The sequence below is a fragment of the Staurois parvus genome, unplaced genomic scaffold, assembly GCF_062004578.1.
Source record: "Staurois parvus isolate SC_StPar_1 unplaced genomic scaffold, SC_StPar_1.0 ptg000704l, whole genome shotgun sequence".
NCBI classification, from domain to species: domain Eukaryota; kingdom Metazoa; phylum Chordata; class Amphibia; order Anura; family Ranidae; genus Staurois; species Staurois parvus.
Window position 1 is genome coordinate 6,906,957 of NW_028318500.1, and position 17,838 is coordinate 6,924,794.

General features: G+C 42.3%; 1 protein-coding gene across 1 annotated transcript in view; it reads right to left on the reverse strand.

Moving 5' to 3' along the window:
• Window positions 1–17,838, reverse strand: part of HNF1A (HNF1 homeobox A) — a 44,680-nt gene that overhangs the window by 13,800 nt on the left and 13,042 nt on the right. The window contains exon 2 of the mRNA XM_089653281.1: window positions 67–266. Within this exon, the coding sequence (XP_089509407.1) occupies window positions 67–266 (200 nt within the window). The remainder of the gene's footprint in view (window positions 1–66; window positions 267–17,838) is intronic.

Below are 17,838 nucleotides of genomic sequence, written 5' to 3' on the forward strand. Positions count from 1 at the left end.
CATGACTACTTTTACATTGTATCATGTGTACCAGTGTCTCAGAAACATGGATAAAGGTATACTCACGCCTTGCTATCTCTCGCTGTTTTGCCACATACCACGTGTACAGTGCTGCCCTTTTCTGCGTTTTCATGGGAGTCCCCTTGTTGAGGTGCTGGGAGAGATGAGACTGGTTGAGTCCTGTGGTGTCTACCACCTCCCGCTGTGGAATATTGTGCTGTTGCAAGTAAGATTTCACTAGCTTGGCTACATGCCATGAATCCTCCCTGCAAGGTGGAAGTCATATTGGTTAGTAGAGAAAAACACAGTGAAGTGAATTTACAGTTTGTACATAACAAAAAGAGAGATTGAGTATCTAGCTGCACGTCCCAACATAAATGCAAACAGAAATAACCCCCTTTCAGACTTGAATGCAGCTGACATACCATCACACATATATTCATAAAAACCTTTTTTACTCATATGTTTTATTGTACAGAATGGTTATTAAAGAATACATTGCAATTTAAAAACACACTGGCTCTGATAGCTATTCCAGGGATATATTCTCTTTGTAAGTTTACAACAATACAACATTCCCAAAAAAACCCAAGGACATAAAAAACAATTATACAATCTCCATTTTCATACTTACAAAATAGTTAAGCTGTCAATGTTTATCAGAGCAATCTTAAAAAATACTGGTGTTCAAGATGGGATTGCGTGGTCCAACATTCGATGGTGTAAACAATCAGGAGGACAAGAGTGATCATATACCCATCTCGTAATATTGGTGTCAGAGAGAGAAAGTCAGATCACCCTCCATATCCTTTGTATATGCGGCAGAACTGATGGACACAATGAGCTAGAATATTCCTTGTTCTGTAGAAAAGATACCAAGAATTCCAGTGGGCCAGAGGCTATACCCAGTTGCCTCATCACCACCTAAGAAGAAGGGAAAAGAAGTCCAAACCCCTAAGTGATTGTTCAACAAAATCTCTCTCCACACTTCCACCAATCTGTCCAGTGTCTAATGAGAAACCACCTCCAACAAAGTAAGCCAGCGTTTTTTTTGGGAATGTTGTATTGTTGTAATCTTACAAAGGGAATAAATCCCTGGAGTAGCTATCAGAGCCAGTGTGTTTTTAAAGTGCAATGTATTCTTTAATAACAATTCTGTACAATAAAGTATATGAGTAAAAAATCTTTTTTATGATTATAAGTGTACTGGTTTGTCAGCTGCATTAAAGTCCCAAAGGGGGTTATTTCTGTTTATACTTTGTACATAAAGTTTTTGTGAGCGTATTCTGCAGGAATTGAATGCTACTTGAATGCACGTAGTTCATTCTACCCAACTAGAATAAGATTGGCAGTGAACATGAATATTCCATGTGAGCAGTGACCAGAAGGCCATAACATTTAACTGCCTTCTGTTCAGCCCTAGATATGCCTGTGCACATTTGTAATACAGAGAATTATCGAGAATGGCGCAGGTAAGGTTACAGCTAATATATAGACAAAAAACTATGCAGCGCTAAAAGCAACAATAAAATGCAATGAATAATGTAAATCATAGCCATATATAGTGCACAGTATAGAATAAACCAAATATGAAAAAAGCACTCAATGATGTTAAGATCATAGGTGTCCACTGTCTTGTGTATAGATATGTCCAAGGTGCATATAGTGATAATGGTGACAAAGTCAATCTCTCTGAAATCAAAACATCATGGTGAAGAAATCAATGACTCCTGTGGTGGTGGGAGATAAGTGTTGATTGCACTAACCAGATAGCGCAAATTGTTGCGCATTGGAGTATATTTGGGACCTACTCCTGGTCATCTGGATCTGGAACACTGTACCATCAGGGTCATCAGATCAGCAGCATCCAGGTAAGCCACATCAGAGGGGGACAGCTCATCTCCGGGTAGTCAATCATAAGCCACTAGAGCAGGGGTAATCACACACGTTCACACATGCTTGATGAGCAGGAGTGCCTTAGAAGAGGGGTTGGGGGGGGCTCGCAGGACAAACCCAACCCATAAGAAGAAGTCTCCAATAGTGTAGTATTTATTGATTAAGTAATAGTCAGAAACAGATGAATGAACTTACATAAAAAAAAAGCCATTTTGGATTTTTTTTTGATGTAAGTTCATTTATCTGTTTCTGACTATTACTTGATCAATAAATACTACACTATTGGAGACTTCTTCTTATGGGTTGGGTTTGTCCTGCGAGCCCCCCCCCCCCTTTCTAAGGTACTCCTGCTGATCGATCATGTGTGAACGTGTGTGATCCCCCTGGTGGCTGATGATTGAATACCCGGAGATGAGCTATCCCCCTCTGATGTGGCTTACCTGGATGCTGCTGATCTGATGACCCTGATGGTACAGTGTTCCAGATACAGATGACCAGGAGTAGGTCCCATATATACTCCAATGTGCAACAATTTGCACTATCTGGCTAGTGCAATCAACACTTATCTCCCACCACCACAGGAGTCACTGATTTCTTCACCATGATGTTTTGATTTCAGAGAGATTGACTTTGTCACCATTATCACTTTATGCACCTTAGACGTATCTATATACAAGATAGTGGACACCTATGATCTTAACGTCATTGAGTGCTTTTTTCACATTTGGTTTATTCTATACTGTGCACTATATATGGCTATGATTTACATTATTCATTGCATTTTATTGTTGCTTTTAGCGCTGCATAGTTTTTTGTCTATATATTTATGAACAGGTTCTAGAGGTTTACCTTTTATGCAAGCAGCTTTTATGTGCATCCATTTACCCAGCGCTCGTTTATTTCATTTTATATTGTAAGGTTACAGCTAAGCTTCAACAAAATCATACATGTGAATGTGCTCTGGGGGTAAAGGATTATACTAAAAAGTCAATAGGTCCAAAAATATCCATGGCAGCTCATCAGTGAGACTGCTGTTTCCTGTATTTATTGCAGAGATTACATCAGACTAATATATAGGAAAAGACTTTATTATCCGCTTCCCGACCTCCCTATAGCAGATATACAGCACGCACGCACGCACGCACGCACGCACACGCGCACACACACACCACTAACCTGATCAATCACTGTTTTTGGTAGAAATGATATTTCTACATGGCAAATAATTTACTAGCAGGTGTAGTAGAGTAATAGAAATCCAACAGACCCAACAGTCATGACATGCATGCTGCTGATTCTGTGTAATTGAATCACTAATTGAAAAGGGCATGTTCAAAATAATAGCAGTGTGGAGGTCTATTAGTGAGGTCATTCATTCTTTGGAAAACAGGTGGAAATTATTGCCCTTATTTAAGGAAGGAAGGAAGGCAGAAAATGTTGTACATGCTGGTTACAGTGCATTTCTCTCTGAAATTCTGAGGAAAATGAGTTGTTCCAGACATTGTTCAGAAGAACAGTGTACCTTGATTTAAAAGTTGATTGGAGAGGGGAAAACATATAAAGAAGTGCAGAAAATGATAGGCTGCTCAGCTAAAATGATCGCAAATGCTTTAAAATGGCAACCAAAACTTGAAAGACGTGGAAGAAAGCGAAAAACTACCATTTGAATGGATAGAAGAATAGCCAAAATGGCAAGGACTCAGCCAACAATCAGCTCCAGGAAGATCAAAGAAGGTGTAAAGTTACCTGTGAGTACTGTTACAATTAGAAGACGCCTATGTGAAGCCAAGCTATCTGCAAGAAGCCCCCGCAAAGTCCCACTGTTGAAAAAAAGACGTGCTGAAGAGTTTACAATTTGCCATAGAGCACATTCACTGGCCTAAAGAGAAATGGTGCAACATTTTGTGGACTGATGAAAGTAAGATTGTTTTTTTTGGGTCTAGTGGCCGGAGACAGTTTGTCAGACAACCCCCAAACACTGAATTCAAGCCACAGTACACTGTGAAGACAGTGAAGCATGGTTGCGCAAGCATCATGATATGGGGATGATTCTCATACTACGGTGTTGGGCCTATTTATCGCATACCAGGGGATCATGGATCAGTTTGAATACATCAGAACACTTGAAGAGGTCATGCTGCCTTATGCTGAAGAGGAAATGCCCTTGAAATGGGTGTTCCAACAAGACAACGACCCCAAACACACCAGTAAACGTGCAACATCTTGGTTCCAGACCAACAAGATTGACGTTATGGAGTGGCCAGCCCAATCCCAGGATCTTAATCCAATAGAAAACTTGTGGGGTGACATCAAAAATGCAGTTTCTGAGGCAAAACCAAGAAATAGAGAAGAACTGTGGAATGTAGTCCAATCATCCTGGGCTGGAATACCTGTTCACAGGTGCCAGAAGTTGGTTGACTCCATGCAACACAGATGTACAGCAGTTCTCAGAAACAGTGCTTATACAACTAAATATTCATTAAGTGATTCAAAGGAAAGCAAAATCTTCAAACATTTTTCAGTTTATATAGTGAATGTTTGAGTTTGTAAAGAATACAAACACTGCTATTTTTTGAACAGTCTAATATTCACTTTTCTTCAATTTTTTTAGAGGAATAACACAAATTTGATATATTTTTCTTCATGTTTTGATTTGGAATAGAATGTGTAGTGTTCCCAATGCATTTGTGTGTATGGAAATAAAAAATATTAGAAGGATTTTGAGCTTTATTCACTTTTTTCACACACTGCTATTATTTTGAACACAACTTTATATATTCCGGGTAGGGGGCGCACGTGTGGCGTGCGTGCGCCCTACCCGCACAGCCATTCACGGCCGCGGCTGTCAATCACCGGGTCCCGGCTGGTGATTACCCGCCGGCACCTGGTGATTACCGAGGATCTTAAACGGGGAGGAGGGCTGCTTTGTTTACTAACAGTCCTACTCCCTGTCGGCTTGGGCACACTGCTCTGGATGGCTGTGCACAGCACAGCCATCCAGAGCAGTGTGCTTACAGTGAAGCACCAACACATTGACCCTGGTAAAACACTCCCAGCACACAGTTAACCCTTTGATCGCCCCTCATGGTAACCCCTTCCTGCCCAGTGCCATTAGTATAGTGTCACTGTTTGTTTTTTTTTTAGCACTGATCACTGTATTGATTTTGCTGGGGATGTCAGTGACACCAAGTCAGTTTCCCCCAGTGTCAGAATACCTGCCGCAGTCCTGCTATAAGTTGCCAATCACCACCATTACTACTAAAAAAAAAAAATTCCAGTATATATACTGCCCTTTGAAAACATTATAACTTTCACATAAACCAATTAATTTACACGTATTGGGATTTTTTTTTAGCAAAGACATGTAGCAGAATACATTTTGGCCTAAATTTATGACGAAATTTGATTTTTAAAACTTTTTTTTACTGGACATGTTTTTCCTATAATGTAAAGAAAAACAAAAAACGCACAGGCGATCAAATACCACCGAAAGAAAGCTCAATTCGTGGGAAAAAATTTTTTTATTTCATTTGGGTGCAGAGTTTCATGACTGCGCAATTGTCAGTTAAAGTAATGCAGTGCTCTAACACAAAAAATGGCCTGGTCAAGAAGGGGAGTAAATCCTCAGGAGGGCAAGTGGTTAACTCCCTGGCACGGAGGGTACCAAAATGTAAAAAAACTGTGCCGAGAGCACGGGCAGTGTGCAGTCCTGGCACAGTTACCGGTGCCTAACGATAATCTCATGATCGCTACATGCGATCTAAAACTTTCCGATCATGTGACAGCCAATCACGGCGGTCACATGATCATGAACCCTGCCTCCCAGCATCAGAAACCCCTTAAAGGGCTGGGAGGCACCAGCATAAAGGGGTTAAAAATCACAAGTGGCAACTCACAAGCTGCATAAGGATTAGAGCATGTAATCCACCCAGTGTGGTTTACTGTTGAGCCTCAGTGTGTCTTCAGGAGCAAGGAAGCAGATGCTGCTGGCAGGAGCTGTGTAGGACACCAGGAACAGAACTGGAAATCCTGGAGCCACCCTGAAATGCATGGACTGCACAGGACCGCATGTGACAACACACCTAGGAGGGTCACAGCCAGGCTTGAAAAAGGAGCAGTTATGCTCCGAAGCATGTAGCCACACTTCCCTTGCTGCAGCCCTCTCAGTTTTTACGTCCACTTCCAGCTCATTCAACAGAGCCACATGTAAAGAGATCGCTCATGGTGCAGTAATAAAATATTAATAAACGCCTTTTTTACGTGTGGCTTTGTTGAATGATTTTTTCTGGAGTTATGCTTGGTGCATGACGGCGGTATCTGGAGAAAGGTCCATACTGATTGCACTAGTTGACTGACTGCCACCAGAGTTTGAGTGCTGAACCATCCATCCATCCATCCTTAAGTGGGATTTCTTCCTAAGCGCTGTCAGATCTTCTGTTTAGAGGTATTGGCTTCTGGTAAGAGGCTTTACAGTGCCTTGAAAAAGTATTCATACCCCTTGAAATTTTTCATGTTACAGCCAAAAAAGTAAATCTATTTTATTAGGGTTTTATGTGATAGACCAACACAAAGTGGCATATAATTGTGAAGTGGAAGGAAAATGATAAATGGTTTTTACAAGCACTTTTTTTCTTCTTCTATCGAGACAATTCTCTATACCATTGCTGGAGGCCTCTTCTCAATTTGCAAAGATCTGAAACTGTCACTCTAAACCAACTTTGGATTGCAATGCACCTGGACCCTGCTAGACTGGACATTGCAGGGTTAGGCTAGAAAAGAACTGCAAGTACTAGGTTTTGAATGGGACACTTTCCAGAATTAGCTGTGGAGTACTTCCCATGTCCAGAGATACTGGCATTGCCACTGCACTTCTCCTGACTCTGAAGACTCCCTACCCTCAGAACAAGGGGTTAATGCTATGAAACTGATCCCACCCTACAGCATCTTGTGGAAGCATCTTACTGGTGTTTCAACCGGTTTGCAAGAGTCACATGGAACTTCAGTTTTAAATCTGTTCTTCCTGCCCATCTACGGTGACTTTTGCTATCTGATCCTTTTGTCATGGACCCTCACCTGCTACCAGTTGTCCAAGTTTTGTGACTACTGAAGGCCTTACCTCTTACCCTGAGCCTGTATGTTGTCTATCTTCACTGCAATTGCAGAATTTCTGATGCTAGATAGTGAAGGGGCAGTCCCACTGTACAAGGCGACCCCTATTTACTCAATAAACAAATAACCTCCTTCTCCTCCACTCCTACCAAAAAGTCACACTTTCTCCCTAGAAAGTATACAATATAACATATCCTTTTTGTGATAAACCACATAAATCCCCAAAAAATAAAATAAAATTCCACAAATAAAATTAATTGATGCAATCAAAATTAATACAATTAAATAAAAAATTGTGACCAAATCAAATTCAATCCCAAATATGTCCCAAAATTCAAATAAATCCAAAATGTGTCCAATGCCAAGGTCCCAAATTTTCCACTTCAATCCAGTTGGAAGGAAAATGATCCTAAATATTCCATGAAAACCTCAAAAAAGTAAAAAGAAAAATCCATAGTGCATTATATTTTAAATATATATATAACAACACTCCACTCTGTGCAAACGCAAAACCACTCTTAAAATGGTGCAAAAAAAGAAAAAAAAATATAACTTTCTGTGCAAAAATTATATAAATATATATTTATTATTTAAATAAATAAACCCAAAACGTGACAAACTCCGTGGACACTTCAATCACATATATACTCTGTGATCCAACCAATTGTGAATTGTGATACTAGGTACTATTACCCTCTAAATCCAGCCAATAGTGATACTAGGTACTATTACCATCTGGGAGTTATTCTCAAGCATAGGCTATCTTATGGAATCCATATCTTTCCATTCCTTCCTTCAGGGGTACTCCTCCAAAGTCATTTGTGTCTCTCATCACTGGAAGAGGCAGGCCATAGATGGAAATGTTCACTGTACAACTGGACCCTTCAGTAGCTCTGCAAGTCTGATCACTCAAATTTGATGGTCACACGAAAATCGCCCGTTTCTGTGACCCCTATTTACTATTCACTCATAGGTCAAGGGTTGCTTGCAGTGTGCCTACTGATGGTATCAACATCTTCAGCCTGGAGTCTGCTGCACTCTGCTTCTTGAGTCCCATCCCTCCTTAGAGTCCTTGGGTTCTGTTGGGTGTGGCCCTCTGCCCTTTTATTGAAGGATTTTACCACGGTCTTGTAGGACTTTATTACCAAGATTACCAGTTTGCTGTCTCTTAATTGCAGAGGACACAAGCTCATTCCCATGCTATCTCCAGGCGATTCTGTGTCATGGCTTTAGTGGTTTCTGAGCCATCAGCTACAGGCCCTGGCAAACTAAAGGAGACTGTTTTGGCTTTCATTGAGGCAGTGTTTTACCATTTGATACTAGAGGATCAGCCTGTTGTTTCTACTATTGCTGTTTCAAGCCTTGGATCAGCTAAAACTCCTAATGCCTCATAGACATTGTCTTTGTATCTACTTTTCCAACTTTTCTGTGGCTATTGGAAGCACCCTCATATGCTATGTCTCCCTCTACATGTTTATTGGCTTTGAATTCGTTTTCTAAAGATGTTTTTTTTTTTTTAAATAGTCTATTCCCACTGTGGATCCGGCAGGGCAACTACCGTACCAGTGGAGAATGCTCCTGCTTTTAAGGAACAAACCAATAAGCATTTGGAAGCCATTTTCACTGGCTGGTCCCCCCATACTCCTGATTTTGGTTGTAATTTTACTTCGTCCAACTAAACCTGCCTGGTCAAAATACCTTTAAAAGGATCTAACCACTGCTGCGGTTGATCTGTGTGACGCAGATGGCTGTAGTGTTATATTTTCAGAGGTGAAAGGTTTACTAGAAGCCTTCTGTTTTATCTATCATATATGCATCCTGTCAGTGCATATGCATAGGGCGCTTTCTTGCAAGAAGGTGTTTGATCTGCATGGCTTTTGAGGGACAACATCTCTTCTGACCAGCTTGATAACAATATCAAGGATGCTACTGGCAGTAACAGCACCCATCTTCCCCAGTGGGAGAGGCCGAAGATGTAGGTGTTGACCAGGGGCAGACTGATAACTCATAGGGCCCCCGGGCAATAGGGGATCATGGGGCCCCTGTGTCCTTGCCCAAACTCAAAAAAGCCTATGAAAAAGGTACCAAGGGCATCTCATGGGGCCCCCTACTGACCCCGGGCCCAATGGTCAGTCCGCCCCTGGTGTTGACATCCTCTCTCTTACTGCTTGTCAAGAAATGGCTCTTTCATTTCTCCACTCCCTGGACTTTACCACTGTGTTTCAGAGATCATTGGCCTCTATTACTTTAAGACTTTTTGTATAGGAGTTCCTTGTGGCTCCCCCACCTGTTCCTTCATCTGCATAAGACCTAAATCTGGTTCTGTCCTCACTTCAGAAACAGCCATTTGAATCCACTAGAGACATTTCTGTAGTCTACTTGTACCCCCAATTTCTTTTTGTAGCTATACCTTCTGTGAGTATCTGAACAACCTTTATGCCTAAGGTAGTTTTTGCCTTTCACCTAAACGGGGACATTGTTTTTCTGTCCTTCCATTCTCCTCTGGTTCATCAAAAGGAAATTGCCTTCCATTGTCTTGATGTGGTTGATGTTGTAGGAGTCTATCTCTGAAACAAATGCTTCTTTCAGAAAATACTAATTCCCTTGTTTCCACCCTGGATGGACATTGGGAGGGTGCCCTGGCTTTCTATTTAAGATTTTATAGGTGGCTCAGGCAGACCACACAGATCTCAAGGATTGGGTTCCCCTTGTTTTTGTTAAGGCTTACTCTACTAAATCTGTGAGTGCCTCTTTGGCTTTTTGGCATCAGGACATTGTTACCCAGAATAGTATAAACAATGAAATATGAGCGCTGGGTGATAGCAGGAAAAACAGGGGGGAGCTGCCAGCATAGAAGCGGAAACAACCTTAAATCCTCCAAGATATGCCAAAAATAATAGTACAAATGTGACGCTATAGCGTATTTATAGTACACAAATGGTATCACAAAACAACAAAAGTACAGTCTTGAAAATAGTTCATGCGATATGTTTTCAAAAAAATTTTTTTTTTAAATGTGTTACACGAAACGCGTTAGGGAGGTACCCTTTCTCGTGGAATACTAACTGCATGACCTACTGTCTACCTCAGATGTAAGTGCTGGTTTTTTTTTACCTGTATCTTGATGTTACGCCTTTTTTTTATCATTAAACATACTACACTATTGGAGTTCTTTCTCTCTGGGCTCATTTTTTTGGCACCGAGAGTCCTTCCCCTGAAGGTACCTATCTGGATTCTCATCTGAATGTATGATCCCCCTGATGGCTGGAAATTGCACTGCTGGACGCAGCTAATCTAAGATGTTCACACATTGATGGAGAGTGGAAACCTGCCCTGGATAGATGACAGCTGGTGAGGCACCCCCACCTGATGACCTCATCCGCATGCAGAGTTCCCACCCCCTGAGTACCTAGGAGTAGGTCTTATATACTCCAACGCACATTAATCTGTGCTATCTGGTTAGTGCATAGTATGCTCATTGCTTCCAGCCACAGCAGTCACGAAAGCTACAGTCATGGCCGAAATTGTTGGCACCCTTGATATTTTTCCTGAAAATCAAGTATTTCACACAAAAAAGGTATTGCATTAACACATGTTTTGCTATACACATGTTTATTCCCTTTGTATGTATTGGAACAAATATAAAACAGAGGCAGAAAAGCAAATATGACATAATGTCACACAAAACCCCAAAAATGGGCTGGACAAAAGTATTGGCACCCTTAACTTAATATTTGGTTGCACACCCTTTGGAAAACATAACTGAAATCAGTCGCTTCCTATAACCATCAATAAGCTTCTGACACCTCTCACCCGGAATTTTGGACCACTCTTCCTTTGCAAACAGCTCCAGGTCTCTCTTATTGGAAGGACACCTTTTCCCAACAGCAATTTTAAGATCTCTCCACAGGTGTTCAATGGGATTTAGATCTGGGCTCATTGCTGGCCACTTCAGAACTCTCCAGCGCTTCTTTGCCATCCATTTCTGAGTGCTTTTTGACGTATGTTTGGGGTCATTGTCCTGCTGGAAGACCCAGGATCTTGGACGCAAACCCAGCTTTCTGACACTGGGCCCTACAGTGCGACCCAAAATCCTTTGGTAATCCTCAGATTTCATGATGCCTTGCACACAGTCAAGGCACCCAGTGCCAGAGGCAGCAAAACAACCCCAAAACATCATTGAACCTCCACCATATTTTACCGTAGGTACTGTGTTTTGTTCTTTGTAGGCCTCATTCCGTTTTCGGTAAACAGTAGAATGATGTGCTTTACCGAAAAGCTCTATCTTGGTCTCATCTGTCCACAAGACGTTTTCCCAGAAGGCTTTTGGCTTACTCAAGTACATTTTGGCAAACTGTAGTCTTGCTTTTTTATGTCTCTGTGTCAGCAGTGGGGTCCTCCTGGGTCTCCTGCCATAGCGTTTCATTTCATTTAAATGTCGACGGATAGTTCGCGCTGACACTGATGCTCCCTGAGCCTGCAGGACAGCTTGAATGTCTTTGGAACATGTTTGGGGCTGCTTATCCACCATCCGGACTATTCTGCGTTGCAATCTTTCATCAATTTTCCTCATCCGTCCACGACCAGGGAGATTAGCTACAGTGCCATGGGTTGCAAACTTCTTGATAATGTTGCGCACTGTGGACAAAGGCAAATCTAGTTCTCTGGAGATGGACTTGTAACCTTGAGATTGTTGATATTTTGCCACAATTTTGGTTCTCAGGTCCTCAGACAGTTCTCGTCTCCTCTTTCTGTTGTCCATGCTTAGTGTGGCACAGACAGACACACAATGCAAAGGTTAAGTGAACGTCTCTCCTTTTTATCTGCTTTCAGGTGTGATTTCTATATTGCCCACACCTGTTACTTGCCCCAGGTGAGTTTACAGGAGCATCACATGCTTGTAACATTCTTATTTATCCGCAGTTGTGAAAGGGTGCCAATACTTTTGTCCAGCCCATTTTTGGAGGTTTGTGTGACATTATGTCGAATTTGCTTTCTTTCCTCCCTTTTTTTGTTTTGTCCCAATACACACAAAGGGAATAAACATGTGTATAGCAAAACATGTGTTAATGCAATACGTTTCGTGAGAAATACATGATTTCCTGGAGAAATATCAAGGGTGCCAACAATTTCGGCCATGACTGTAATTGTTGCTCATTGTGTCACCACAGTCACATTATATCGCATGAACTATATTCAAGACTGTACTTTTGTTGTTTTGTGATACCATTTGTGAACTGTTACCCAGATTTGTAAAGCTGCCACCTGGTCTTTTGTTCACACAATATCTAAGTTTTACCAGGTTGACTTTGAGCTGTGGGCAGTTCGCAGTTGTTGTTCACAATAGGCCTGTTCATGCTCTTGGTGATGCTTTGCTACAAAATGGAGGCATACTAGTAGTAGGAGGCCAACAAATTATTGTTTGCTTGTGTCCATTTGTACACATAGTACACTGTAAAGTAGGTTTATTGTGATGCCTTGGGGTGCCATTGAAAATAAATGCCATTGCACTGTGATACTCACATTATTGTACATTTCTTTAACCCATGGTAAAACATGTGCATTACTACAACTCAAAAAGGCAAAAAAGTGCACAATAAGATTATCATTTCTGGTTGTAGATGTCTTTTCTACATGAAAACTGCCACCTCCCAAAATATCAGTCTAGTGCCTGGATCCAAACAGATGCAGGGAGATTTATTATTCACACGACTGGTCACATGATATTCAATGGAGTCCTTCCAGAGGGTTAAAGATGTCCTGGAGTGGCTCTGATATAGTTCTCAGTTTTCAATCACCATGCTCCAGGACCCCACATGTCCCACTAGGGTCTATATTACTCTGGCATCTGCTCTCCAATTCAGGGGAGCCTGAGGGACCCCCTATTCCTAGGGATGCCAAATATCATAAACAGGATGCCACATATCACAGCCTCTGCTTACCATGATCTAGGACCTCCCATCAGACCTTCAAGGGTCTAAATTACAGAAGACTCAAAACAGGCAGCAAACAGGAATTGTCACAGAACAGGAAGAGTTTGTTAACAGGTATCAAGACTGAAAAACAGGCAATGGGATCAAGAGCCTAAGAACAGAAAATCTTTCTGCAGGCAATTCGCAATTCCACTTTGCAAATTTAAATAGCTTTACCAGACATGACATACACAGCTGCACTTCTAAATATGAACCAGCAGAGGGATTGCAGGATTACTTAAACACATGGGTACACTAAGCCTTGGCAGAAGTTTCCAGGGAAGACTAAATCCTCATAGCAGATGAAAATGTACAGAAATCAAGCATGGGCCCTAGCTAAAAAACAGCAAACTACTTCTGCAGAGGGTCAGCTTGTAACAGGGACAGCTATGGACACCAGCTCAGATCAATGCTGAAGACAGTAAACTTTGATATGGGCCTGCAAAAGACATATTTCATGAAGGGAATGTCCGATTCTACAGCTTTGCTTTCTCATGCTCCACTAACTCCCATAAGCCTATCTGGAGATCCAAATTTTTCCATGTAGCCCACCCGACCAAAAGTCCCAGAACTATTTGAAAGGTATCAGGGAATTGCTGCACTGTGGAAAGGGAAGGCTGTGAAATCTAGCTTCCCTTCAACGATATTTGGCATCTCTTGTGTTGTGGGTACCCAAGATGGGTAAGAGTTCTTCCCCTGAAAGATGAGGAGGGGGGGGCAGCAAAGTAATTTATACCCCTGGAGGGCTGCAAGGAGGTCCTGGATCTTTGATGTCCCCTCTATGATGTGGCATCCCTGGGGTGGGAGGGTTTTTGTGGTGGGTGAAGGCAGTTTTAGAATCCCTGAAGTTGGTGGGGTGAGGACGTGGGATTCATTTAGACTCTAGGAGGTCAGAGAGTAGATCCTGGTGCCTGGGAAGGGGATGACTTGAAATTTGGCATACCCCATGATATTTGGCATTTCTAGTGTTAAGGGGGCTCTAGAATAGGGGTACTTTGCCTTTTCCTTACTTGGGAAAAAACATAATAGTCATTTAGACCACTGAAGGTGGAAGTACTGGAGCATGGGAAGGGGAGGTTGTAAATCTTGGCATTCCTTACATGACATTTGATATCCCTGGTGTGGGCGTTCCTCTAGATGAGTAAGGGGATTTCTGAAGTAAAAGAATGCTGTTGGAGCAATTTAACCCGTTGCCTACAGGGCACTTTTACCCCCTTCCTTCCCAGGCAAATTTTCAGCTTTCAACGCTGTCACACTTTGAATGACAATTGCGCGGTCATGCAACACAAAAGTTTTATCATTTTTTGAGACAGATAGAGCTTTCTTTTGGTAGTATACAATCACCACCAGGTTTTTTTATTTTTTGCTAAACAAACTAAAAAAGACTGAAAATATTGAAAAAAAATTTTTTTTCCTAGTTTGTTATAAAATTTAGTAAATAAGTAATTTTTCTCCTTCAATGATGTGCGCTAATAGGGCTGCAGTGATGGGCACTGATAGGCTCACTGAAGGGCACAGATAGGGGGCACTGATTGGTGGCATTGACAAGCATCACTGATGGGCACTGATAGGTGGTACTGATAGGCGGCACTGACTAGCACTGATAGGTGGCACTGATTGGAACTGTTAGGCAGCACTGATTGGAACTGTTATGTGGCACTGATGGGCACTGATAGGAGGCACTGACTGGCACTGATAGGCATCACTGACTGGCACTAATAGTTGGCACTGAAAGGCAGCTCTGATGGGCACTGATGTGCACTAATGGGTAGCAATTGTGCACACAGATATGGACACGGTCATCCATCTTGCTCAAGATTCCCCATCTTGTATCATTCTCTCTCCCTCCAATCCCCCTCCCTCAGGAATGTGGTGTGTGTGTGTGCTGGGTTCACAAGGGCATCAGGCACAGCTGGATACACTTCATGGTTGTAATCCCAATCAGCTGGTGCCCGGGTGTCTGTTAGCTTCTCGATCTGAGATGAACGTAAAGCTATAAACCAGTCCTTCACTGGACATGAAACACAATCCAGAATAGCCGTAAAACATACATCCTATTTAAAAACCACTTTTCATAACTTAAAATAGGGAATACATACAATTGAACAAAGCATATATTCGGATAGCTCAGTTTAATGCGAGTCGCCTGATATCTTACACCCCTAGATTACATCTACCCGAGAGCAGAAAGCGATATCTTTTTAACCATCACAGGTAGATATGTCATATCTGCTATCTAGCCGTTCAGCAGATGATTCTGTATATTATCCTACCAGTGGATAGGATGCTCCATGTACCTATGGAAGATTATTGACCAGGGTATAAACGTGTGAGGGATTTGGTCATAGCAGAGTTCCCCATGTAAACACCCTCCCCAAATGAGGCGATTGGTTCTCTGCTTTAAGGAGACACCCTGCTGGTGGACTAGAAAATAGACTGTCAGGCCTGGGAGAGATAAGTTGAAGAATTCTCCCTTTTTAACATCAGGAATCAACTTGGGAGGACGGGACCCTTTTGTTCAGGACGTTGATCTGCTTAAACCAAGGCTGACAGCAAGTATTCTACCTCTCTAAACTTCTTTCTGTTATCTCTCTGTTGTGGTATTGCTCTCTGTATTTATATATATATATTGGCTACATCTTTTTCTGTAACTATTTTTATTGCACCATTTTGACCTTTTTAGTAATAAATCCTATTATCTGAAAAGTGTTGAACTGTTTCTAAAGCTCTTTAATGCAAACTAAGAATCCCTGTCTCTGAAGAGCTGTACTGTGTGTTTTGAAACCTCTGGATACATCTGCCTGCGGTGACAGTGTGTATACAGACGATTATTCAAACATCATAGTGTTACTGCTAAGATTGGCGAGTTTCCTCCTTCTCTGTAAAAAAAGGTGGTGGTGGCGGCAGTGTGAAGGGTTAATTGCATAATTAACCTGACCCAGTAACAATCGCTCTCAGGCTGCGGCACATAGATTGTGGTCCATTAGCTGGAAAATCTTTGTGCAGGGTGCAGCTGAGCGTGGTATTGTTACGCACGTGACAGTGCAGTTTTTGATTGGCTAGTCCTTCGGTCACAAGTTGGTGAGAAGGGCTGGGGGTCTGACGCTGCGTCCATCACAGCATTGATGGGCACTAACAGGTTGCATTGATGGGCACTCACAGGTGGCATTCATGGGGCTACACTGATCATCAGGGCACTGATCATCAGTGTACATATCCCCTCTGAGGAATGCCGCTTACTGGCTCTCCTCTCCTTACGCGCTATCAGAGAGAGGAGAGAGGACTGCCCATAACCAGCATTTCGTTGATTGAACACAGCTGATCACATGACAGAGCCAATGTCATTGGCTCTTTACAGTGATCAGTGATCCACTGTGTCCCAGGGACACAGTGCACCACCGATCGCCGGGATGTGCATGCGCAGTTAGAGTGGGATGACGTCATATGATGTCCTCCCAGAACAAGAGAACCGCCGCCCGCCCATCATTTCCTCATATGGTGGGAGGGAGGCGGTTAAACTCCCAGAGTGCAGAGGGTAGGACCTAAACATGGAAAGGGGAGCCAGTGAAATTTGACATCCCCTCCATGATATTTGTGTTGAGAAAAAGAGTAACTGTGATCATGTACCTGGCTGTGGGGTAATCCACTGGGAAAGAACCTGGGCAATTTTACAGTGGATCCTATTGAAGTAAGCGGTACATTTACACATGCGTGTACTCTGTACCCTGGGAGAACAGTTATTAGGAGTATGCAATATACAGCACAGCATACAGAGTTCCTTTTTAACCCCAGCATTCTGACACTGGGGGGAACTGACTTGGTGTCACTGACATTCCCAGTGACACAAATACAGTGATCAGTGCTAATAAAAAGCACTGACGCTGTACTAATGGCACTGGGCATGAAGGGGTTAACATCTGGGGCGATCAAATGGTTAACTATGTGCTGTTTCACTATGGGGGCTGTGTGTGTGCTTCACTGTAAGCAAACTGCTTTGTATGGCTCTGCTATGCAGAGCCATACAAAGCAGTGTGCAGGAACTGACAGGGGAGATAGTTGTGTTGTTTACATACATGTCTCTCCCCCGTTGGAGATACTCGGCGATCAGCAGGTGACGGCGAGTAATCACCGGCCTGGACCTGGTAGTGCGGATAGGGCGCTCCCTCTACCCAGAACTTAAAAATCATGTATATATATATATAATCACGTGTATATATATATATATATATGATTCTGTGCACCCGTGCTGCTCTGTAGCAGTATTTCTGCTATAGGGCAGCATGGAACTGGTTAATCGAAGAAGTTTAAGTTAGAAGAAGCTGATTGGCTACCATGCACAGCTGCACCAGATTCTGAGTGCACCAGTTGCAGTAAATCTCCCACCTTGACCTTGATGTGACATACGGCATAATGCTGATTGTATTTCTGATAGAGAGAAAGTAAATGAAAACATTTTACAGTTGCAAGAAAAAGTATGTGAACCCCTTGGGATTATGTGGGGTTTTGCATGAATTGGGCATAAAATGTGCTCTGAACGTCATCTAAGTGACAACAATAGAAGAACACAGTCTGCTGAACATAATACTACACAAACATTAGATGTTGCCATGGTTAAATTGCACATAACATGTAAACATTCACAGTGCAGGGAGGAAAAAGTATGTGAACCTTTGGACTTAATAACAGGTTGACCCTCCTTTGGCAGCAATAACCTCAACCAAACGTTTCCTATAGTTGCAGATCAGACCTGCACAACGATCTGGAGTAATTTTGGACCACTCCTCTTCACAAAACTGTTTCAGTGTAGCAATATTCTTGGGATGTCTGGTGTGAATCGCTCTCTTAAGGTCATGACACAGCA